General features: G+C 43.7%; 1 protein-coding gene across 3 annotated transcripts in view; it reads left to right on the plus strand.

The window, feature by feature from the left end:
• The window catches only part of BICRAL (BICRA like chromatin remodeling complex associated protein), a 54,819-nt gene that overhangs the window by 14,523 nt on the left and 13,421 nt on the right, over positions 1–26,875 (plus strand). For 2 of the 3 annotated variants that reach the window (XM_073553441.1, XM_073553440.1), the window contains exons 2-7: positions 908–1,025; positions 1,340–1,385; positions 6,875–6,923; positions 19,237–19,305; positions 20,506–22,128; positions 25,934–26,003. In XM_073553441.1, coding sequence (XP_073409542.1) covers positions 1,345–1,385; positions 6,875–6,923; positions 19,237–19,305; positions 20,506–22,128; positions 25,934–26,003 — 1,852 coding nt within the window. In that variant the 5' untranslated portion in view covers positions 908–1,025; positions 1,340–1,344. The remainder of the gene's footprint in view (positions 1–907; positions 1,026–1,339; positions 1,386–6,874; positions 6,924–19,236; positions 19,306–20,505; positions 22,129–25,933; positions 26,004–26,875) is intronic. The other variant, XM_073553439.1, reaches the window with a different exon arrangement.

Below are 26,875 nucleotides of genomic sequence, written 5' to 3' on the forward strand. Positions count from 1 at the left end.
GAGAGGGACCGTCAACTGTCTTGCATACACCGCTATCTAAGTGATGGTGGATCGAGGGCTTCCCGCAAGGTCCATGCCACAGCAGCTCACCTGTAGCACATGACAGCGTAACAAACACTGGATATTCTGGCCCCCCCATTCACTTGAATGGGGTCCAGGTACTGTTCTGATACCTGAACCCGAACTTTTTGTAACTGTTTGGCCGAACCCGCCAGACCTGAACATCCAGGAGTCTGCCCTTCTCTAGTTAGAAACACATCTGTTAAATGGATGGATAACATAATGGATGACCATCCGCTATGATCCATTCCCCATACAGTTTAATGTTTAAAAAAAAGTCTCCATTCTGTGTGTTATATATATATTTTTTTGCAATGGTATCAAACTGATGACATTTTAGGAAAAATAAAACCCTTTCAATTTTCAAACTAATGGGTCCTGTAACTGAATGTTTAATTTTTCATCTGTATTCCTCACCATGGGATCATAAAAACTGTCATGAGAACAGAACCTGAGCTAAAAGGGATTGTCCACTTATCTGAATTATTAAATATTCAGTAGAAAAAGTACAATATTTGCATTTTTAGATTCTAGAACCACAATTACCTACAAATGATTTTTCACTGCTTCACTTCCATTTTAGTGCTTGTCACAAGCACAGGGTCTGAAGTGTTGCTCCAGGGTTAGTTATCAGGAAATCAGTGGATATTTTCGAATCAAAGTATATTACTAAGCCAAACTTAATTTTTTATTAAAGTTGACCACCTATGCAAATCTAGATATTTTATTTAATTAGTATTATAATTTTAAAGCAAATGTGTTCGGCTATTTGACTTACTTGCCTGTGCACGTTTTGAAATCGACTTCAATTTATTTCAATTTGTAATATTTTTGTTTTCTCTCCCAGGTCCCAACCTTCTGTAACAGCATTTTTTTTGTCAAAATGAACATTCTGAATCCTTTTCAATATGACGCCTATTATCAATGGCCTGATCAGAGGTTGTGGTAATACTTTGGAACACAAGGTACTTTTTAAATTGCAGTTCCTCAAGTGAAAGAAATCTAAACTTTATTTCTATACAAAATTAGTTGGCGAATGTTCTTTTTTTAAAAATAAAGAATAACCCTCCTGGCATTCAGCAGGTCCATAATGTTGTTTTAATTTGGATTGCCTTGTTGTATGAAGCATATTCCTGGAATAATAGAAAAATATTATTTGACCCATGATGTATCTGGTTATTTACCAGTAATTAAGTGGATTGGACCCATTATATTGGACGTTGAAATTTGGTGTGTTTGAACTTGCACACATTAAACAGAAGTGTATTTTTTTGTATAGCTGACATGGATGATGATGATGACTCCGGTCTTCTTGATATTATCGGGTAAGTGAATTAAATTTAAATTCTTTCTTTGCATCAAAACTGCTAAAAACAACGTAAACAATTGTTTCACTTTTTTTTTAAGCTTGGAATTGTTTTAAGGTTAGTATGATGTATTTCAATTAAATAGTTCATAAAAATTTGCAACTTTTTTATCAAACACATGCATCGTTAAGAGGTATAACAAAAGCATAGAAATGAAATCAGTCAGACTAACGACATAAAAAAAATATCCATTATATACCGTTTTTATTGCCCAAATCATAAAAAGAGCAAAAAATATTTTTGCATGTATGGATGCAAGAACCGTGTGATGTCCCATAAGAAAATAGCATCTGCTAATGCCATATAATTATAGGGAGTATTATTTAAAGCTAATAAATATAATTGCAATTAGTGAAATAAATTTGGTGTAGTAGCCATGTTTGAGGTCATATTATAACCGTTGCAGCGCTTTACCCTAAATAATCACAATTTAGGTTTTTAAGTCTACAACTATGGAATTTTGTGGTAGCTAAGTCCTGACTTCAGATTTTTCGTAATTGATAATTTTTAGCATCTCTATATTTGGAGTTTCTCTCTGTTCAGACTTAAGGAAAAAAAAGTCCTCTGCGTGTAAAGTTGGCTCTGTGCATCATAGTTTATGAGAGAGATTCTCCCACCGATGTACAGTACAGACCAAAAGTTTGGACACACCTTCTCATTCAAAGAGTTTTCTTTATTTTCATGACTATGAAAATTGTAGATTCACTCTGAAGGCATCAAAACTATGAATTAACACATATGGAATTATATAATTAACAAAAAAGTGTGAAACAACTGAAAATATGTCTTATATTCTATGTTCTTCAAAGTAGCCACCTTTTGCTTTGATTACTGCTTTGCACACTCTTGGCATTCTCTTGATGAGCTTCAAGAGGTAGTCACCGGAAATGGTCTTCCAACAGTCTGGAAGGAGTTCCCAGAGATGCTTAGCACTTGTTGGCCCTTTTGCCTTCACTCTGCGGTCCAGCTCACCCCAAACCATCTAGATTGGGTTCAGGTCTGGTGACTGTGGAGGCCAGGTCATCTGGCGTAGCACCACATCACTCTCTTTCTTGGTCAAATAGACCTTACACAGCCTGGAGGTGTGTTTTGAGTCATTGTTCTGTTGAAAAGTAAAAATGATGGTCCAACTTGCATGGCGCTGCAAGATGCTGTGGTAGCCATGCTGGTTCAGTATGCCTTCAATTTTGAATAAATCCCCAACAATGTCACCAGCAAAGCACCCCCACACCATCACACATCCTCCTCCATGCTTCACGGTGGGAACCAGGCATGTAGAGTCCATACGTTCACCTTTTCTGCGTCGCACAAAGACACGGTGGTTGGAACCAAAGATCTCAAATTTGAACTCATGAGATTTCCACTGGTCTAATGTCCATTCCTTGTGTTCTTTAGCCCAAACAAGTCTCTTCTGCTTGTTGCCTGTCCTTAGCAGTGGTTTCCTAGCAGCTATTTTACCATGAAGGCCTGCTACACAAAGTCTCCTCTTAACAGTTGTTGTAGAGATGTGTCTGCTGCTAGAACTCTGTGTGGCATTGACCTGGTCTCTAATCTGAGCTGCTGTTAACCTGCGATTTCTGAGGCTGGTGGCTTGGATGAACTTATCCTTCGCAGCAGAGGTGACTTAAGGCCTCGTCACACTAAGCGACTTACCAGTGATCCCGACACCGATATCAAGGTGTCAGGATCGCTAGTAAGTCGCTATGTGATCGCTGGTGAGCTGTCACACAGACAGCTTCACCAGCGATCAGCACAGCGATGCCGAGCGCCCGGCATCGCTGGCCATCCCTGTAAAAAATAGAATCAAAATAAAAAATATAGTTATTCTCACCTTCCGACGTCCTGTTCAGCCATCCTCTCTCCACGCTCCGGTCCCAGTGATCCTTTGCGAGAATGACCGCGAGATGTCACGGTCTCGAGGGATAACAAAGTCTCGAGGGATAACAAAGTCTCGCGGTCATTCGTGCAAAGGATCACTGGGACCGGAGCGTGGAGAGAGGCAGGATGGCTGAACGGGACGTCGGAAGGTGAGAATAACTATATTTTTTATTTTTTTAATTATTTTTTACACCTGATCGCTGGTCTTCCGCCTGTCACACACAGCGATGCGTGCTGGCCAGCGGGAGCCCAGCGACCAAAGAAATGTCCAGAGGTTTCTTGCAGCGATCAGTGATACCGGCAGGGGGGCCACTCGCTGATCGCGGTCACACACAACGATCTCGCTGGTGAGATCGCTGTTACGTCACAAAAGTTGTGACTCAGCAGCGATCTCGCTACCGAGATCGCTTAGTGTGACGGGGCCTTTAGTCTTCCTTTCCTGGGGCGGTCCTCATGTGAGCCAGTTTCTTTGTAGCGCTTGACTGTTTTTGCCACTGCACTTGGGGACACTTTCGAAGTTTTCCCAATTTTTCGGACTGACTGACTTTCATTTCTTAAAGTAATGATGGCCACTCGTTTTTGTTTACTTAACTTAGCTGCTTTTTTCTTGCCATAATACAAATACTACAGTCTATTCAGTAGGACTATCAGCTGTGTATCCACCAGACTTCTTCACAGCACAACTGATGGTCCCAACCCCATTTATAAGGCAAGAAATCCCACTTATTGAACCTGACAGGGCACACCTGTGAAGTGAAAACTATTTCTGGTGACTACTTCTTGAAGCTCATCAAGAGAATGCCAAGAGTGTGCAAAGCAGTAATCAAAGCAAAAGGTGGCTACTTTGAAGAACCTAGAATATAAGACATATTTTCAGTTGTTTCACACTTTTTTGTTAATTGTATAATTCCACATGTGTTAATTCATAGTTTTGATGCCTTCAGAGTGAATCTACAATTTTCATAGTCATGAAAATAAAGAAAACTCTTTGAGAAGGTGTGTCCAAACTTTTGGTCTGTACTGTACGTACGTAGATGAGATGTGTCTGATGGATTTGAGCATGGAACGCATGTTTGAGCATGGAACGCAGTCCAGTAAGTGATACAGCCATGGAATCAGGCGTCTTCATAATTTTTTTGGTGCCTCTCCAGCAGGGCCGGACTGGGACTAAAATTCAGCCCTGGCATTTGAAGTTACACAGGCCCACTAGTCACATGGTGACTATATAATATTTTTGTACAGTTGTAGGTTACAAGAAGTGAGAGGAGATTAACACGACTATATAACATGTAGTCAGAGCTGTGCGCAGTATTTCAGCTCAGTCCTATTTATTGCTTTTAGGTACAGTACTACTCCCAAAGCTCTGTCCCCTTTTGTACGCACGGTGACAGAATTCCTGGCAGAATTGCTATCCATTGGGCAACCAGCCCCCCTGGTCACAGCCGCCCCTATCATACCTCCCAAGTTTTGAAGAAGGGAAAGAGGGAGAAAGACAGCAGTGCGCACAGCCCGCCGCTGCAAATTTTAGGCCACACCCATTTCGCAACTAGTCACACCCATGTCCACGCCTAATCGCACCCATTTAGCACTGCTGATCACACTGACTGGTACTGAGGGCACAGTGGCTGGCATTATGGGCACACTGACTGGCACTAAGGAAGAGAGAAAACAGAGAGAGAGAGAGAAAAAAAAGAAAAAAAAGAGAGAAAGAAAGAACAGAGAGAAAGAAGAAAGAACAGAGAGAGAAAGAAAGAGGGGAAAGAAAAAAAGAACAGAGAGAGACAGAGAAAGAAAGAAGTAAAGAAAAGAAAGAAAGAACAGAGAGAAAGAAAGAGGAAAGAAAAAGAAAGAAAGAGGGGAAAAAAAGAACAGAGAGAGAGAGAAAGAAAAAAGAAAGATTAGAGAGAGAAAGAAAGAACAGAGAGAGAGAAAGAAAATGAGGGAAAGACATAACAGAGAATGAGAAAGAAAGAACAGAGAAAGAAAGAAAAAGAGAGAAAGAAATAAAGAAATATTCTATAAAGATACTATAGCAGCCCGGCTCCCATTGTAGTGCCCACCTGAGCCTCCCGATGCAGGACATATCATGATCCGCTCACATGGCCGGCATCCCCGATTCCAAGGCGATCCTGCTGTCTGCGCTGTCTGAGGAGGACACGGTGATGGATCTTAAGCATTCCTGGTTCCGTCACAATCTCCTCAAGAAATTATCTCATTTCCGGTCAGCTTCCAGCACATCACTTCAGGTGAAACATCATGTGTGTGTTTTAAAATGCTCCTCGGGGCTCCGCAGTGTAATCCTGTGTCCGTGGGAAAAGCCCGCTTTGTATGCTTCGTACACACTTGGCTCCGCTCCGTACATCCCGTACACATATGGCTCCACTCCGTACACACACGGCTCCGCTCCGTATACACCATACTCAAGCGGCTCCGCTCCGTACACCAAGTACACGCGCGGCTCCGCTCTGTACACCTTGTACACGCGGCTCCGCTCCGTACACCTCGTACACGCAGCTCTGTTCCGTACACCTCGTACACACACGGCTCCTCTCCATACACTGCGTACACACACGGCTCCGCTCCGTACACCTCGTACACGCAGCTCTGTTCCGTACACCTCGTACACACACGGCTCCTCTCCGTACACTTCGTACACACACGGCTCTGCTCCGTACACCTCTTTTATAGCCGCTCAGTTCGGTACACCTCGTACACACACGGCTCCTCTGCGTACACATTGTACACACACGGCTCCGCTCCGTACACCTCGTGCACACACGGCTCCGCTCTGTACACCTCATACACACACGGCTCCTCTCCATACACCTCATACACACACGGCTCCTCTCCGTACACTTCGTACACACACGGCTCCTCTCCATACACTTCGTACACACACGGCTGTGTGGTGGGGGGGGGGGGCGTGGCGGCTTATCTCCCTGCAGTGCTGGAAGGTTGGAAACTATAAGCGCCGTGCGCAACAGCCAGGCCAGTGGCCGCATCAGCTGGCAAGCGGCCAGATGATCGGGCGCTGCCGCCCGCGGCCCACATGACAGCGGCCCACCGGGATAATGCCCGGTTGGTTATATTACCAATCCGGGCCTGCTCTCCAGTCCCCCTGCGTCATTTTATGAGTGCAACTTCTGACTGACTGGAAGTCAGAAGCTACTTTACCCTCTCTCAATACAAGTCTATGAGAGCCAGAACGAGGACACAACAAGGCTCTCATAGACTTGTATTTAAAAGGGACCTCCGCACTGCTCCATGAAACATTGTAGCTGCGAGCTGGTCACTTTTCACCGGAAACCGACTGGAGCAGCTCTGAGAACGGATGAAGGCAGTGACAGGTGAGCATCAGACAGGGGGCAGGTGACTTACATTTAAACCACCACTCCTTGGTGCAATTGAAAAAAAAACACTGGAGTGGTGCTTTAATGGATTGGGCTCTTTGTTCTTATTTTTGGCTTGTTTTTTAATACTTGAAAGGAGACTTAAAATAGCTTCTAACACGCCACTGCAGTCTTTTAGTGAAATTTTATTTTAATTTTCTTTTTTTTTTTACCATCAAGGGATCCACAAGCATTAAGTTACTTTTTGCATGGATCTGGTTGTAAATCGGTAAGTTGTTTTCTGTTACATTTATTTTGATTAAATGACAGCATGGATGTTTGTATATATTTATGACAATACTATTTTATTACATACTTAAGGCCCCGTTACACGCTTCAATGTCCCAGCGATCCTACCAACGATCCGACGTGGATCGCTGGGACATAGTTAGCTGATTGCTGGTGAGTTTTCGCTTAGGCAGACTCACCAGCGATCAGGACCAGCGAGCACGCTGGTATCCAGGGTAAACAGCGGGTAACTAAGCGCCGTGTGGCTCTTAGTTACCTGCTGTTTACCCTGGATACCAGCTTCCAGCGTCTGCTGTATGGCACTGGGAGCTCGATGATGGTTGGTCTCTTGCTGTCACACGCAGCGATGTGTGCTTCCCAGTGAGAGACCAACGATAGATTTATGGCCCAGACCATTAGGCAACGATTAACGATCAGCCAACTGATCGTTGATCGTTGCTATGTGTCACACACAAAGATGGAGTTCCCCCTCCATCCTTCCCAGCCATCTCACCTCTTCGTCACAACTGTTCCTCCACATACAATCCTTCTTCTCCAGACCCACACGGCCACATCATGTCCTATCCTGCTCCCACCTTCTAATGCTCTGTCTACTACTCCTTATTGCTGGCGACGTATCCCCAAATCCTGGCCCTCCTCAACACCTCCCTACACTCACTTCTACCACCCTGCCACGATCCTCTACACGTCTTCGCAACCCCCTTACCTGGAGCCCTATGGAACGCACGCTCTGTCTGCAACAAGCTATCATTTATCCATGACCTCTTTATCACCAACAAACTCTCCTTCCTCGCCATCACTGAAACCTGGCTCACTCCCTCTGACACAGCCTCTCCAGCTGCGCTTTCCTATGGCAGATTCCATCTCTCTCACACCCCTCGCCCCAGCAACAAACGTGGTGGAGGAGTTGGCTTGCTCCTGTCTGATACCTGCTCCTTTACCCCAATTCCTTTGCCACCCTCCGCTACTCTTCCCTCATTCGAGGTGCACTCCGTCCGCATCTATTCCCCCTCCAACCTCCAACTGGCTGTCATCTACCGCCCCCCAGAACTAGCCATCTCCACCTTTCTTGACCACTTCACCACCTGGCTACTCCATTTCCTTTCTGCTGACATCCCCACCATCATCATGGGCGACTTCAACATCCCCATTGACACTTCCAACCCGGCTGCCTCTAAACTTCTATCACTCACGGCTTCCCTCGGCCTCACTCAATGGTCCTCTGCGGCCACTCACAAAGATGGTCACACGCTGGACCTTATCTTCACCCGTCTCTGTTCCCTCGCTAATCTCAATAACTCACCCCTCCCCCTGTCTGACCACAACCTACTGACATTCTCCTCCCTCTCCTCTCCTACTGCGCAACCCCCGCTCCATAAACTCGCTCACCCTCACAGGAATCTCAAACACCTCAATTTACAATCACTCTCTGAATCCCTTCTCCCTCTTACAGATATAGCTTCCCTTCATGACACAGATGCTGCTGCCACCTTTTATAACACCACAATAACAGCAACGCTTGATTCGGCTGCCCCCCTCACGCAGAGCAAAACTCGAACAATCAACAGGCAGCCCTGGCTCACCAGCCTGACCAAAGAACTGAGACGAGTTTCCAGGGCCGCTGAGCGGAGATGGAAGAGAACCCATTCTACTGAGCACTTCAACGCATACAAGCAGTCCCTTGCCAGCTTTAAGTCCACGCTCTATGCCGCAAAACAAACTTACTTCGCATCTCTCATATCCTCCCTGTCTCACAATTCTAAACAGCTCTTCAACACTTTCAGTTCTCTACTCCGTCCCACAGCACCTCCTCCTCCTCCTCTCATTTCTGCCAAAGACTTTGCCTCCTTCTTTAAGCAGAAGATTGACACGATCAGACAAAACTTTGGCCCGCAGTCCCCAATGCCCCTCTTAGCCGCTCAGCCCTGTTCTCGAAAAGCCAGCTTCTCCACCATGACAGAAGATCAGCTCTCCACCCTTCTGTCAAGATCACACCTCACCACTTGTGCACTCGACCCACTCCCATCTCACCTCATCCCTAACTTGGCCACAGTCCTCATCCCATCTCTAACACACCTTTTCAACCTTTCACTTACAAATGGTGTCTTTCCCTAATCCTTCAAACATGCCTCAATCACACCCATCCTCAAAAAGCCCTCCCTTGACCAATCCTCTGTGTCTAACTATCGCCCAATATTTCTTCTTCCTTACGCCTCAAAACTACTGGAGCAGCATGTATATCTTGAACTGTCCTCCCACCTCTCCTCCTGTTCCCTCTTTGACCGGTTACAATCTGGCTTCCAACCGCATCACTCAACTGAAACTGCCCTAACTAAAGTCACTAACGACTTACTAACCGCCAAAAGCAAGCGACACTACGCTGTCCTCCTTCTCCTGGACCTGTCCTCTGCCTTCGACACCGTAGACCATTCCCTCCTGCTACAGACTCTCATCTCTTAGCATCACAGACCTGGCCCTATCCTGGATCTCATCATACCTAACAGACCGAACATTTAGTGTCTCCCTCTCTACACACCACCTCCTCACCTCGCCCCCTGTCTGTCGGTGTTCCCCAAGGCTCTGTCCTAGGACCCCTACTATTCTCCATCTATACCTTCGGCTTGGGACAGCTCATAGAATCCCACGGTTTGCAGTATCACCTCTATGCCGATGACACGCAGATCTACCTATCTGGACCCGACCTCGCCTCCTTACTTACTGAAATCCCACAAGGTCTGTCTGCTATCTCAGCCTTCTTCTCTGCTCGCTTTCTCAAACTGAACATGGACAAAACATCATCTTTCCCCCATCTCACTCTACCCCTCCACCAGACCTATCCATCAATGTCAATGGCTGCTCTCTTTCCCCAGTCCCGTACGCTCGGTGCCTTGGGTTGATCCTCGACTCTGCGCTCTCTTTCAAACCATATATCCAAGCCCTCGCCTTCTCCTGCCGCCTCAAACTCAAAAATATTTCCCGGATCCGCTCATTCCTCAACCACGAAACCACAAAAACACTAGTGCATGCTCTTATCATCTCCCGCCTTGACTACTGCAACCTCCTACTCTCTGGCCTCCCCTCTAGCACTCTGGCTCCGCTCCAGTCCATCCTACACTCTGCTGCCCGACTAATCCACCTGTCTCCCCGCTATTCCCCAGCCTCCCCCCTATGCCAGGCCCTTCACTGGCTTCCTATCGCCCAGAGGCTCCAATTCAAAACACTAACCATGACATACAAAGCCATCCACAACCTGTCTCCTCCATACATCTGTGACATGGTCTCTAGGTACCTACCCGCACACAACCTTCGATCATCTCAAGATCTCCTTCTCTACTCCCCCCTTATCTCTTCTTCCCACAACCGCATACAAGACTTCTCCCGTGCTTCCCCCATACTCTGGAACTCCCTGCCGCAACACATCAGACTCTCACCATCAACGGAAACCTTCAAGAAGAACCTGAAGACCCACCTGTTCCGACAAGCCTACAGCCTGCAATGATCCTCGGTTTACTGAACCACAGCATGACCTGCTCTACCCTCTCCTATTGTATCCTCACCCATCCCTGTAGACTGTGAGCCCTCGCGGGCAGGGTCCCCTCTCCTTATGTACTTGTATGTCCCTTGTCTTACACATGTTTACTATACTTGTCTATATTTCCCCTTTTCACATGTAAAGCGCCATGGAATAAATGGCGCTATATAAATGCATAATAATAATAATAATGTATTTTCGACATCACTGCAACATCACCAAACTGGTGACGTTGCAACGATAGCGTTCACAATATTGTTGCGTGTAACGGGGCCTTTAGTTACTGCGCATGGGGAATAAGTGCATATTTAAGTGTAAAGTATGCTCATATCCTTATGATAGTAAGTACACACTCTTAGTGATGAGCAAACATGCTTGGATAAGATGTTAAAAGCTGCGAGACATCCGGGGACTCTAATATATTATTTGAGCACGCCGAAGACACTCGGTTAGTACCCGAGCATGGCGGATAACACTTTATCTGAGCACATCTGCACATCACTATACACCATCATTTATGTACATGAACATTAGTTGAAGTACAGTTGTGGCCAAAAGTATTGACACCTCTGAAATTCTGTCAGATAATACTCAGTTTCTTCCTCAAAATGATTGCAAACACAAATTCTTTGGTATTATTATCTTCATTTAATTTGTCTTAAATGAAAAAACACAAAAGAGAATGAAGCAAAAAGCAAAACATTGATCATTTCACACAGAACTCCAAAAATGGGCCAGACAAAAGTATTGGCACCCTCAGCCTAATACTTGGTTGCACAACCTTTAGCCAAAATAACTGCGACCAACCGCTTCCGGTAACCATCAATGAGTTTCTTACAATGCTCTGCTGGAATTTTAGACCATTCTTCTTTGGCAAACTGCTCCAGGTCCCTGAAATTTGAAGGGTGCCTTCTCCAAACTGCCATTTTTAGATCTTTCCACAGGTGTTCTATGGGATTCAGGTCTGGACTCATTGCTGGCCACCTTAGAAGTCTCCAGTGCTTTCTCTCAAACCATTTTCTAGTGCTTTTTGAAGTGTGTTTTGGGTCATTGTCCTGCTGGAAGACCCATGACCTCTGAGGGAGACCCAGATTTCTCACACTGGGCCCTACATTATGCTGCAAAATTTGTTGGTAGTCTTCAGACTTCATAATGCCATGCACACGGTCAAGCAGTCCAGTGCAGACAGTTCTTTGGTCTTCTTTCTTTTCTCCATGCTCAGTGTGGTACACACAAGAACACAGGACAGAGGTTGAGTCAACTTTAATCCATGTCAACTGGCTGCAAATGTGATTTAGTTATTGCCAACACCTGTTAGGTGCCACAGGTAAGTTACAAGTGCTGTTAATTACACAAATTAGAGAAGTATCACATAATTTTTCGAACAGTGCCAATACTTTTGCCCACCCTCTTTTTTATGTTTGGTGTGGAATTATATCCAATTTGGCTTTAGGACAATTCTTTTTGTGTTTTTTCATTTAAAACAAATTAAATGAAGATAATAATAACAAAGAATTTGTGTTTGCAATCATTTTCAGGAAGAAACTTAGTATTATCTGACAGAATTGCAGGGGTGTCAATACTTTTGGCCACAACTGTATATATTAATGAAAAGATAAATTAGTATTGCTAAAAACATCACAGAATACTTAATATGTGATAGGAAAATTTCCATGTTACTAGTGATAGTGATGCAGTAGAATGTGGGGTTTCGTTCTTTATGATTTGCGTGATATCCATGCACGTACATGAGATTAGTTCCCTTTTTTTGCCCGTGTAATTATTGCTCCTCCTTATTTCCATCATGCCTTCCCACTTACAAGATATAAATAATTTACCTCTGACTACTGATGCTGTACATTTTTGCTGTATTACTGTCCCTTCATCATCTGTCCACAAGATAAATGATAAAGGTATGATTGCTGTGTGTTTTTCACTGTTGAAGGCCATTCCAATCGAAAGAATGAAGGTCCCACAGTCTGTAAGTGAACGTTAGTAAGTATGTATGTCCATCACTCCTATAGCTAGTGGTCGCACATGCTCATTATCTCTTCATTGACACAGTGAACTTTGGGACTTTTTATGTTAAAACCCCCAGCGTTCTTACTCTTATCACCTATCTTGTGGATATATGTTGTTTATGAGGTAACCCCTTTAAGATAATTTATTGTTTCTCTTTTTGTGGTGTTAGGTGATTTTCTTTATCGCTTCATTGGGGACACAGGTAGCCATGGGTGTATGCTGCTGCCGATAGGAGGCTGACACTAGGCAAAAAAGGAAAACAGCTCCTCCTCAGCAGTATACAACCATCGACAGGCACAAAATACCTCAGTTTAAGCTTAGTATCTGTAGGAGGCGGACCTGGATCTGCTACCAGATCCACATTTTCCTTTTCAGGTATCTTGTGTGTTTTTATTAATCTTTTCTCTTTGTCTTTCAGGTTCTTCTTACTTAGGGAAACAGGGTGTAATTTCTCACCCTGTTTTCCCATACTTATGTGACTGAGAGAGCAGTGTGGTGTCACCCACATCGCCCACTCTCAGGCCCGCAGCCAGGACCTAATCCCGTGTCACCTTTACGGTGCTTCAGGGTGATTCCCGGTGGGTGTTCCTAGCCTTTTCCCCTCCCCACCCCTCTCTCGGAAAGGGCTGGGAGGAAGACGGTGGTCACCAGCGGTGGCCTCCCCCCTTCTTGTAAGGGGTTGACGCCATCTTCTGTACCGACTGGAGACGGTGCGGGAAGGTGGATCCCTGATTCCAGCGATCACCTACCCGAGGGCTTCTGATGTGATCCTCATGGCTGCAGAGGGATTGGGACTCACAGGAACACCCTGAGAAGGCAGGTATGTGTCCCTCCTCTCCCTCCGCAGCGGCAAGTGTCATCCCGCGGTACACTGTCCCTTCATTTCAAGGTAGGGATCTCCCGGCAGCCGCGGCCATTTTTCACATGGCTGGTCTCAGCACTTGCAGTCAATCCCCCCTCCCTTTGCTGGCTGCACCCCTTCCTTGTCTTCCCTTATCCAGTCACACTCTTTCGTTTAAATTGGGCTCTCTTTTTGTCCAATCGAATTACTCTTCCTCCTTCTATTTTGAGTCTGGCCACGTCCCTGCAGCGTGCGATTTTTGGTGCGCTTTTTCCTCTCCTATCACGGAGCTTCCCCTTCCTGGTTGTTCATGCCCCTGATGTGTCAGCCAGTCGGAGGGGCACATTCTTTTTCGCTGGCCGGCAGATTGTCCTGGCTGGTGACGCCCTCGACGTGTCAGCCAATAGGATGCTTGCTTTCTCTTTTACCGACTGGCAGATTACAGCGGTGTGGTGACACAGCCGAGGCTGCATAAGACTCTTCATACCGCATATCCTGCGCTCTCTGCAGACGTGCTTGTGTTCTGCACATAGGGGACTCCGCTATATCCTGCGCTCTCTGCAGACCTGCAGGATGCTCTGCTCAAAGAGGGACACAACTTCCACAGTTCTTTTTGCTGGTTGTCACTGGCATTGGGTAGGCTCTATTCCCTTTTGTCTTGGCTCCTCCACAGCAGTATCCCCAAGGCTCAACTTATACCCAACTCTAGAGAGGCTTCTTCTTGCTCCTCTAGTATCATAGAATCGTAGAGTTGGAAGGGACCTCCTGGGCCATCTGGTCCAACCCCCTGCTCAAAGCAGGATTCGCTAAATCATCCCAGACAGACAGCCTCTGTTTGAAGACTTCTGTTGAAGGAGAACTCACCACCTCTCGTGGCAGCCTGTTCCACTCTTTGATCACTCTAACGGTCAAGAAGTTTTTTCTAATATCTAATCTGTGTCTCCTCCCATTCAGTTTCATTCCATTGCTTCTAGTCTTTCCTGGTGCAAATGAGAATAAAGATGATCCTTCTACAATGTGACAGCCCTTGAGATATTTGTAGACAGCTATTAAGTCTCCTCTCAGTCTTCTCTTTTGCAAGCTAAACATTCCCAAATCCTGCAACCTTTCCTCATAAGACAGGGTTTGCAGACCGGTCACTCTAAGCCTACTGTGATTCACTACTCCTGTGCCCTTTGCAAAAGAAAGTGGTCATCAGGCCAGTCCTCCTCTTTCTGCCTGTCCTCCGGAGTGGGCTGTTGCCATGTCACAGACAGTCTCCAACCTGACAAAAGTTTCACATTCCCTGGTCCACGTCCTGGAATGACTTCCGCATTTGTCTACCGTCACCAGTACTCCAAACGCCTCTCACGGTGATTTGCACGCACCTGACCGCGACCTTCACAGGGACAAATCGGGAACAATGCAAAGGAAACAAGCTCTTTCCGGTTCTTCGTCCAGTTCTCCGGGTCCCTCTGCATCCTCCTGGATGCATTCCTCACACCATGCCCCCTCCTTGGAGGCGGCTTTTGGGTCGGGTGTGGATTCCCAATCTGAGTCTGAGTCTAATACGGACCAGAACCTAAAGATGCAGGATATGGTCAATAGCCTTATCCTGACAATTACCCAAACTCTGAAGCTAAAGGAGGATGAGGCACCTGCTCAGGAGCACTCCGTCTACTTGAAATGGTTAAAACGTCCCTCTCAAAATTTCCCTTGGAACACTTGGAACACCCTGAGAAGCGCTTCCCAGGAAGGAAGCGGCTCGATATTCTCTATCCCTTTAGCCCAGACCTCATTGGTAGATGGGCAGAATCGCCCAATGTGGATCCGCCAGTTTCTCGCTTGTGTTCTAAAACAGCCCTGTTTCTACTGGATGGTAGGGATTCTACGGACAGATAGAATCCTTGGCTAAGTCAGCTTTTGAAGCAGCTGGCGTCTCCCTCTGTTCCATTTTTGCCTCCACCTGGGTGACAAAGGCCATGTCTGCCTGGGGAAGAATGCTTCTTCAGGGTATCCTAGCGGCCGCTGCGCCGGAAGAGATGGCAGATTTGGCAGACCAGACGGCAAATAACTTTTGACCGCATCCTTTGATGCGGCCGGTTTTTCCGCCAGGGCTACCAGCAATATCATTGCTATACGCCGTATTCTCTGGTTGAAAGCATGGAATGCAGATCCGCCATCAAAAAAGTCCCTCACTGGCCTTGCCTTCCAAGGCTCTAGAATTTTTGGGTCCAAACTGGATCAAATAATTTCAGATGCTTCCGGCGGAAAAAGCACCTCGCTTCCCCATTCCAAGTCTACACGAGTTTTTAATAAGAAGAGGTCACTTCAATTTCATTCCTTTCGGCCCTTCTCTGCTTCAGGAATTTATGCCCAGCAGGACCGTTCTTCCACCCAAGGGGAAAGAGAGAAGCCATCCTTCCAACTGGCCCCTCACTGGCGACAAAAGGGTCGCTCTTCTAAGTCTTCAGGGTCTCGTGCTGACTGGTTCTCCTCGGAGTGACGGGTCACCCCCCACCTGGGAGTCTCTCCAGGGTGGGAGGCCGGCTTCTTCTCTTCCGGAAAGTATGGTTATTGGTGGTCGACGATGCCTGAGTCAGAGAGATAGTCATGTCCGGTTACAAAATCTAAATTTTCTTTCTTTCCAGGAAGGTGGGCGCTATCAGCATCAGTCCTACGAGGGAATTCCATCCTTCATCTCCGGTGGCAGGTCATCACCACCGATGCCGGTCTCCTCGGTTGGGGAGCGGTTTTTCTTCATCACAAAGCGCAGGGTCGATGGAACACCCAAGAAGTTGCTCTCCCCATCAATCTCCTGGAGATCAGGGCAATTTTCTCTGCCCTTCGCCGATGGCAGTTCCTCCTCGCAGACTAGCTGATCCGCATACAGTCGGACAACGCCACGACCGTGGCTTACATAAACCTTCAAGGCGGGACTCGCAGCAAACAGATTATGGTAGAATTAACAAGAATTCTGCGATGGGTGGAACATCACATTCCCGCCAAATCAGCCGTGCACATTCAGGGGGTAGAAAATTGAGTTGCTGATTTTCTCAGCCGTCGGGGTCTCGCATCAGACAAGTGTTCTCTCAACCCTGCCGTTTTCAACCAGAATTGTCAGAAATGTGGCACACCTGATGTTGACCTGATGGCGTCTCGGATGAACCACAAGGTTCCTCAGTACGTAGACAGGTTCCGAGATCCGCTAGCCATCAGTTGTGATGCTCTAATAATCCCGTGGTCACAATTCCAACTGCCTTATCCTCTTCCGTCTTCCGCCTTTCCCCTCGATTCTGAGAGTCGTGAAAAAGAATAAAGGCAGAAGGGATTCCCATAATCCTGTTAGCTCCGGGCTGGCTGAGACGGTCCTGGTTTGCTGAGCTGGTAAATATGCTCATGGATGCTCCTTGGAGGCTTCCAGACCGTCTAGATCTTCTCTCGCAAGGCCCAATCTTCCACCAGAGTTCACAGTCTCTGAGGTTAACAACCTCTGAGTTTAATGGCATGGCCGTTGAGGTTGCAGTCCTGAGGGAGGCTGGTTTTCCCCATCAGGTCATTCAGACCATGATTAGGGCGAAACATCCAGCATCCTCGCATATCTAACACAGATACTGGAAGGCCTTCTTCCGGTGGAGCGAGGACAACAATTTGGTCCCTATGTCCTTTTCTCTTCCTTCCATCCTGACTCGGGTCTATCACTCAGTACTCATAAGGGGCAAGTTTCCGCTCTGTCAATTCTTTTCCAACTAAATCTGGCTTCTCGTTCTCAGGTAAAGACCACCTGGCAGATCCATAGGACTTTAACCTTATCCTTGGTGCCCTCCAGTGTGCTCCTTTTGAGCCCATTCAAGACATTCCATTTTCTCTCCTGTCATGGAAGGTTGCCTTCTTAGTGGCCATTACGTCCATCAGTAGAGTTTCTAAGTTAGCGGCTTTATCATGCCGTTATCCTTTCCTGATTCTACGTCAGGACAAGCTAGTTCTCAGACCGGTTCCTTCCTTCTTGCCTAAAGTGGTATCTTCATTTCACATTGTCCTTCCTTTTCTATGTCCCTCTCCGGTCCATCCCCTGGAGAAGTCCATCCACAGGTTGCATCTGGTAAGGGCTATCCGAGTCTACCTTTCGAGGACTGTTTCCTTTCGCCACTCTGACTCCTTATTTGTCATCTCTGAAGGTCGTCGTAAAGGGCTCCTTGCTTCTGAGTCCACTATTGCCCGTTGGATTCGTTTGGCAATATTGGAGGCATACCGCGTTCAGGACAAACAGCCTCATCCGGGGGTGAAAGCTCACTCCACTCGGGCAGTGGGAGCTTCCTGGGCAGTTTGTCAACAGGCCTCAGCTTTACAGATTTGATCATCTTTGCACACTAGGGTGACCGGATCTCATATGGGGGGGAAAAAATGTCAGAATCTTGTTCGTCTGGACCCCACAAAACGATTCCCCTTTCCAGATATTGAGAGAGCCAAAATTTGAGCTCGATCAAACGACGTTAACCCGTGCCGCTCGTCGCTCAAAGTTTGAAAAAATCCAAATTGAGGTATTTTAAGATTTAGGTATTTTGCATAGTCTGTTAGACTATAAAGAATGTGACAACAACATTGCAGAAATAGCCCTGACCAAATTTTCGAACCATTTGTGGTATTTGAATGCAGAGTTGGTGGGATTATCGTTTTTTGATCCCACCATTACAGACAATGAAAAGTTGTTAATGGCTAATAAATTGCTCAGTAGCACAGATGAACCATCAGAGCACGCTAACCTACATGAGTTGATAATTTTACATAGTTATCTAATCTATTCTAGAGCTTTTGTTAAAGTAGTTTTTGAAACGTCAGAATATAATGCTCGGCATTTGCTTACAACTTGCAGGACATATTGCTTTTGTTCTTCATCTTTTGTCAGAAGGTCGTTAAAGTCGGTTACTTCCTACCTCTTTTAATTTTTCTTTCCTAACTTTTGGATTTACAACCCTAGCGTGCTCTGATGGTTCATCTGTGCTACTGAGCAATTTATTAGCCATTAACAACTTTTCATTGTCTGTAATGGTGGGATCAAAAAACGATAATCCCACCAACTCTGCATTCAAATACCACAAATGGTTCGAAAATTTGGTCAGGGCTATTTCTGCAATGTTGTTGTCACATTCTTTATAGTCTAACAGACTATGCAAAATACCTAAATCTTAAAATACCTCAATTTTGGATTTTTTCAAACTTTGAGCGACGAGCGGCACGGGTTAACGTCGTTTGATCGAGCTCAAATTTTGGCTATCTCAATATCTGGAAAGGGGAATCATTTTGTGGGGTCCAGACGGACAAAATTCCGACATCGATTTTTTGCGGTCACCCTATTGCACACCTTCGCGAGGTTTTACAGAGTTCATACCCGTGCCTCGTCTGATGCAGGCCTGGGAAGGAAGATGTTGCAGGTGGCGGTTACGCACCTGCCAGCCTAAGTCTGTTTTCTTTGCCTTTTCTTCTGGTTCCCACCCTAGGGACTGCTTTGGGACATCCCATGGTTCCCTGTGTCCCCCAATGAAGCGATAAAGAGAGATTTTTGGTACTAACCGTTAAATCTCTTTCTTGGAGCTTTCATTGGGGGACACAGCACCCTCCCTAACTGTTGGCTCTATTGGGCCCATGTGCCTTTGTTGTTGGGTTGGTACATATGTTGAGTTTTGGCTGTCTCTCCTACTGCTTTAAGACCAGCTGAGGTACTTCGTGCCTGTCAGCGGGTGTATATTGCTGAGGAGGAGATATTTTCCTTTTTTGCCTAGTGTCAGCCTCCTAGCAACAGCAGCATACACCCATGGTTACCAGTGTCCCCCAATGAAAGCTCCAAGAAAGATTTTATGGTGATTATGGTGATTATCAGATTATTTTTCATACAATTAAAATCCTTATATTTCTTTGCAGGCTGCTGAAGATTTAGCAAATACGGATTTTTCAGCATCTAATTCAAACTCCATTTTCGCTAATATTAGTGTAAGTACAAAGCTCAAATGAGGGCTGTAGTTTTTACGTACCAAAGCTGAACAAGCAAGTCTTGCATCCCAGAGGGCAAATCCATACCACTACTTATGTAGTATACATTTCCCAGTATATATGCCCAACTTAGTGTTAAAAACTGAAGTGCTACAGTATATATAAAAAACTGTTTGGTTTCACATGGAGTCCTTATGGTTTGGTAAGATTTTCAGTACTAGGTGAAGTAATGCTCCTAATGGATAATACTCCTGTATTTTGTCACGTGTTTAAACTTGGCATTTTTTCAACATCAACTAGTAAGGAATAAATGCTGTATATCTTTGTGGAACTATAGCATAATACAACGACCTGTTTATTGGCACCTTATTACAGATATTGTTTGGCTTTGTGCAATGTTTGTTCCAGAAATTTGAAAAAAAAAAAAAAATACATATGGTAGCTAAAAAGAAAAGTCACTATAAATAAACTCATAAATGCCTTTAAAAAGGCTCTCCCCTTTAACAACACTTTGGTAGTTATTAAAATATGTTATCAAAATATAATCTGAGTATTACGTACCCTCTTTGTGTCCAGCTCTGTGTCTCAACCACTGCATTGGTCTCTATCGTTTGTCAACAGCGCTGACATCATATCGACAGTGCTGCAGTCAATCAGTAAGCTTAGGTTTGTGACAACAGAGACGGGGCTGCGGCAGAGAGTCAGCGCTGGACCCGGTGTGGAAAAATAATATTCAGTATATATTTTTTGGAACTGCCTTAGCTTATAGCAGAACGTTTTCTGAAAGGGGAATACCTTTTTAAAGCAAATCCTACATAACAAGAACAAAAGAAATTCTACTGAACAGTAATAATGCCCTTATTAGTCTAACAACAGATTAGTCATGTTTTCAGTAGGATGTGATAAATAATAATATAAACAAAAAATAAATATAAATAAATTAGATATAATTTTAGAATATTATTATTATAATATATATATATATATTTAATATAGTCTATTAATAATATAAACAATAACAAATAAATAATTATAATGGGTGACTCTGTATAGAATAGGACACTTATTCATAAAAAAAATCCAAATTAATTTTTGCCAAAAATAAAATAATTATTTGGCATTTATCCTATGGTTTATTGGTTTATTTTATAGCCTTGTAGCTATAGTTTATTTACTTAATGCTTTTTATTTTCCATTCAGCTGACCGAATCCAAGTCATCCATTAAAAGTGTGCAAAGTCTGACTGAAGAGGAATCTGCGGAGGGACTTCAGCTGTCGAACAATATTCAGTTCTTTGAAGATGAGCTTGAATCTTCCTCTATCCCAGACCTCAGTGAGGACATTTTACAGAAATCACTGCAGGAGGCCAATATTACAGAGCAGATATTGGCAGAAGAGGCTTATTTGGATGCCAGCATAGGCTCAAGCCAGCAATTTTCCAATATTTCACCTCATGCCCATTCGTCAGCATCCCTAACTCAGGCTACTAATGCCGCTAGTTACTCAGGTCAAACATTACATCCTGTAGGAGTGACCCACGTTCCTGTTGTTCCGCAGCAAGTGGGTGCATCATTTGCCAGCAATACAGTAGGTGTACAGCATAGTTTTATGCAACCTGTTGGAATTCTTCCCAACCAGCATATTCCTACCAGTAGTCACAGTGGTTCTGGACAGATCCATCTTATCAGCTCAATCAACAACCAGTCTCCAGTGATGACAATTAATAATCTCGATGGATCTCAAATTATACTTAAAAGTGGTCAGCAGGCACCTCCTAACAGTACAAGCGGGGGAGTACTTGTGCAGAGTCATACTCCAAATGGCAGTACAATGTTTGCAAGCCCAAATGTAAGTCCTGCAGGACAACAAGTCACGGTCCCGTTCACTAGTGGGAATTTCCAAACATCTTTACCGGTCCACAACATAATTATTCATAGAGGTCCAGCGCCAAATTCTATAAAAGGTCCAGTTAACATTCAGCCAAAGCCTATGCAGGTTGGACAGCAAATGTCCTACAGCGTAAGTAATTTGGGGATACACCATCACAGGCATCAAGGAACTCATTGTGGTCCTGGAAATTCTGCACAAAGCCCTGTAATGGGTTCTCAAATTCCTGTAACTCATCAACGTTCCCATAAACCATTGAGCCAACAGTCAGGTAGCAGCATCGTTATCCATTCTCCTTTAGGGGAAGCACACACTCATCATAATCAATTCCTCATTCCTGCAGGTCTTTCCATAAACTCCAGTTCTCTCCAGCATATTCAGGCCATAAATACCCAATTTGTTCAGACACAGCCTCCACAACTTGGCCCTCACCAAGTCCCTACAGAACATATAATGTTGAGCAGAAACACGGGTGGCATGGTCAGGCCATGCCAACATTATCCCGGGCAAATGTTACACAGCCCAGGAACCGCTGTACAGCTTGTTTCCAGTCAGACCTTCTCAAGCTCCGGAGGACAAGTCATCTTGAACCAAGGACCATCTCAGATGGTAGGCGGTCAGGTAGCACAAGGATCTCCCACACTTTTACATTTATCTCCTGGTCAAGGAAATAAAGTCCAAGGATCGTCATCATCATCAACATCTGGTTGCTCTAACATGGCAACGACAAACCGTTTCACTGTTGTAAATCCAAGCACTGTTCTTCAAGGTATGGGACCATCATTTCAGAGTTCTGGATCTGGAGAGAATTATGCCGAACAGCAAAACGACAGGCACCATCCTGTAGTGAACGAGACTCTTCTTCCAGGAGCTATTGCTAACTCCAACAGCATGTTCTGCTCCAACACAATCTCTAAGCAGCCGTTCTGTAATCAGGTATAAATTACAAGATATTGCAGCGTGAACCTACTTAACTGTTTATATAATGCTTCTCGCTAGCCAACCTAATCAAACCATTTAACAGAATACAAATTTCTGTAAACTAGATGTAATAGCTAATATGCTGGACTTTTTAGTCTGTTTTTTTTTTTTTTTTAACTTACAGGTTGGGAAAAGCAATTTTAAACTTTTTTTTATTCATTTTCATTTATTTTATAATTTTCCTGGGGGACATGAACCTGCATTCACTTGGTTGCTGGTAAAATACACTGCAATACTGGCATATTGCCGTGTATTGTTCTATTGGGCTTATATTTCTATTAAGGTTTATTTTATTTTTTTGGCTGTTATTTTTTTATTCTTACGGAATAGGATATTGCGGTAATTTGGTCTTTCATTCATTTATGCATACACACACACTCACACATACACGCACACATAATATAATTTACAGAATGTAAAAGGTGATGTGATTTAAATTTTTATGGATTTCTTTCAAATTTAAAAAAAAAATGTTAATCAACTGAATATATTTAGAAAAATACATATTATACAGTATATACACATACATACAGCTCTGGCAAAAATTAAGAGACCACTGCAAAATTTTCAGTTTGTCTGATTGTTCTCTTTATAGGTATATTTTTAAGTAAAATGGAAATTGCTCTTTTATTTTATAAACTACTGACAACATGTCTTCGAATTTCCAAGCAATAAATTTTGTATTTTCAGAAAATGAGAAATGGTCTAAATAACAAAAAAATGCAGTGCTTTCAGACCTCAAATAATGCTAAGAAAACAAGTTCATAATCATTTAGAAACAACAATACTAATGTTTTAACTCAGGAAGAGTTCAGAAATCAATATTTTGTGGAATAACTATGATTTTTAGTCACAGCTTTCATGTGTCTTGGCATGCTTTCCACCAGTCTTTCACACTGCTTTTGGGTGACCTTATGCCACTCCTGGTACACAAATGCAAGCAGTTCTTATTTGTTTGATGGCTTGTGACTATCCAATCTTCCTCTTGATTACATTCCAGAGGTTTTCAGTGGAGTTCAGGTCTGTAAAATGAGCTTGCCATGACAGGGATTTGATGTGGTAGTCCTTCATCCACACATTGATTGACCTAGGTGTGTGGCATGGCGCATTGTCCTGCTGGAAAAAACAGTCCTCAGAGTTGTGGAACATTGACTGAGCAGAAGGAATCAATTGTTTTTCAAGGATAACCTTGTATGCGGCTTGATTCATGCGTCCTTCACAAAGATTAACCTGCCCAATTCCAGCCTTGCTGAAGCATCCCCAGATCATCACCAATCCTCCACCAAATTTCACAGTGCGTGCAGGATACTGTGGCTTGTACGCCTCTCCAGGTCTCTGTCTAACATGTAGACGACCAGGTGTTGGACAAAGCTGAAAATTAGACTCATCAGAGAAGATTACCTTACTCCAGTCTTCTATGGTCCAATCCTTATGGTCTTTGGCAAACTTCAGCCTGGCACTCCTTTGCTTCTCATTGATGAAAGTTTTTTTTCTACCTTTACGTGACTTGAGCCCTGCCTCTAAGAGCCTGTTACGAACTGTTCTTGCCATGCACTTTACCCCAGCTGCCTTTTGCCATTCCTTTTGTAGGTCACTTGATGTCATCCTACAGTTGCTGAGTGACATTCGAATAAGATGACAGTCATCCCGGTCAGTGGAGAGTCGTTTTCGCCCTCTACCGGTCTGTAGCTTTGTTGTCCCCAATGTCTGCTGCTTGACCTTGTTGTAGTGGACTGCCGTCTCAGAAATTTTAAGGATGGAGGCAACATGATGCTCCCTGTATCCCTCTGCTAGTAAAGACAGAATTGAGCCCTTCTTTTCCTCACTCAAGACTTTTCTTTTCAACTCGTTTGGCATGAATAAAAGTTCTTTTTTCATTCCTATTACTTTTGGGATATTACTAGCACTTGTTTTGCCATCCAGCTTGTCCTATTGCAAGAGGATTGTGAACAACACCGCAGGGTTTTTTATACTTTCCTTCGTTAAATAAGATTTGGTTCAGGTGATCACCTAATCAGAAGCACATTAAGTAGAATGAGGTGTACTCTGGTTGGAATTCAACTGACGCTGGAATGGAATGGCTGTCAGACATTTAGAGAAGCTGATTTTTCTAAAACTGTGCAGTGGTCTTTTAATTTTTGACAGAGCTGTATATATATATATATATATATATATATATATATATATATATACTGTATATATATATATACAGTTATGAGCAAACTAATTGGGACAAACCAAAAATAACACATGTCTTTGAATATTTAATAATAAAATGTTATAATGCACTGTTACATCGAGTCATTAATTGATGCAACAGATGTTAGATCATACAAAATCAAGTGCAAGCGCAAACATAGCGATCGAAGTAATGGATAAAGTACAATAAACGGTATGTCACAAATCAAGTTGAGGGACCACTTTGTTAAATAAAACTCCTACCAAACTCATACTTACGGGGTAGGGAAGACATGCACTGTTACATACTAATTTTAGTAAGAAATAAATCCTCCTTTAGCAGATATGAGATTTTCAATGCGTTTTGGCATTGATTCTACCAAGTTTTTGCATAAATTCTTCAATTCTTCATCATGGAACCACACTGGCATTGCACTGTTTATCATGCGTTCTTTGGTTGTACAGTCCATTTTGCCAAGACGTCTCTTCACAATGCTCCACAAATTTTCTGTAGGATTTAAGTCCGGTGAATTGCCAGGCCAGTCCAGCACTTTTAATTTAGTTTCTTCCAGGAATTTCTTCACACACTTGGAATTGTGGCATGGAGCCAAATCTTGTTGAAATATCCCTTCAAATTTACGCAAGAATGGCACAATAAAATGTTTTAAAACGACTATGTATTTGGATGAATTCATCTTACCATCGACAGGAAATAAGCTTCCTGTACCATCAGCTGTAAAAAAGCCCCAAAACATCTGCTTTTGAGGGTGTTTTACAATTTGTTGAATATGATCAGCTCGCAATGGTTCATTTTTGCTTCTTCTAACAACACTTGTTCTGTACCCTTGAACAAAAAGATGGGTTTCATCACTGAAAATTACCTTTTTCCACTGGTTAGTTGTCCACGATTTATATTTTTTGCCCATGTGAGTCGTTTTGCCTTCATTGGAGATGTCAGAAGTTGTTTCTTTATTGGCTTTGTTGCCCTCCGAGAGAAAAAGTACACTAAACCACTCCTCACAGAAACAAGCTCTCAACGGAAGCTGAGGGGGCAGCTAGCTGTTATATTCTGACTAAAACCAGTCAAACCACATTTTGTTACTCAAAGTTGTACACTCACACCTGTTCAAAGCAGTTAGAACTGGTTTGAATCACTGACTGGTAACCAACTTACGATTTTACTTAAAAAAATGCTTTGTCCCAATTAATTTGCACAGCACTGTGTATATACAGTATATATATATATATATATATTTGATATATTTTCCATACGAGACTTGGACCTGCAATCACTTAATGGCTGGTACAAAAGACTGGACAATCTGCTATTAAGTTTAATAGGGTACAAAGATGGCAGGCAGGAGGAGTGAATAACATTTCTAGACAGTGGTTGGAAGTTTTATTAAAAACCAGCCGAATCATGCATGCAGCACAGAACTGTAATGCAGGCTGTAATGTAGGATGATCGCAACATAAGACATTCAATACATATAAAGTGCACTTGACCTTTTGTTTTAATTAATTTTCTATATAAACTGTAATATGGCAGATGTAACTTTTAGTGCTTTTTGTTTGCATTTAGAAAAATATTCTGAATCATCAGTCTGCAGGTTCATTAATGAAAAACCAAGATGAGCAGTCAAATACACCAGGTATGATTTGGCGTTCTTGATAACTAAGTATGTAAAATAACATTTTTAGAATTAGATACAGTCGTTTGGCTTAAAGAAAAAATGTAATTAGAAAATGGCATGTTGTTTTAATCAGGTTATTGTACAGAAGGGGGAAGAGGTGAGCTGTGACATCACTTATTGTGAGTGGTGCATCCTGTATTATCTACGTTATATAGAGGTGTTTTCAGTCATTGTACAGGAGGAGGAGGTGAGCTGTGAAATTATTAATTGTGAATAATGGCTCCTGTGTTATCTCCTATATACAGAGATACAGAGGTTAGCTTTCATTGTAATCCTATCTGTGATGATAATGAGGCTGTTGAAAAGCATTCTGTGCAGAAAAGAGAGTATTAGGCCCAGTGGCCATTTCAAGATTTCTAATTTTTTTTTTAATATAGTAAGATTAAAAAAACCATCTCAAGCAAAAACTTACAAAAAAAATCTGATTTAAGCAATAGGTAATTTTTTGATGACACATTATGTTGAGATTCTAAAAACGAAGGCTCTTCGTTCCCGCTGCGTATCCCTCCTAAACGTGCCAGTTTCCTTATTTGCCAGAAATGAACTAAAGCTCATTCCACCTATTCTTCTGATCCACCTATAGACATTAGTAATCGTCCCGGCAGAGTAGTTCACGCGGGTTATCGTCACCCGGTGTGTACGGAGGCGGACTCTGTTGCTTCACAGAGCCGCACTACCGCTGAACATAAACACCGGAGCCTGTTTGTGCTCACAGAGCTCGGCTAAAAGAGCGCACAGTGTACGGCCACAGAACGCTACCCCAAGGACACTGGGTTAGAGTCCCTCTAGGTCCACTGAGTGTGCGGCGTCGCTGCCACGAGCGCCGCTAA

Source organism: Dendrobates tinctorius, unplaced genomic scaffold (genome assembly GCF_039654945.1).
Source record: "Dendrobates tinctorius isolate UK_male_01 unplaced genomic scaffold, ASM3965494v1 ptg000201l, whole genome shotgun sequence".
Classification (NCBI taxonomy): Eukaryota; Metazoa; Chordata; class Amphibia; order Anura; family Dendrobatidae; genus Dendrobates; species Dendrobates tinctorius.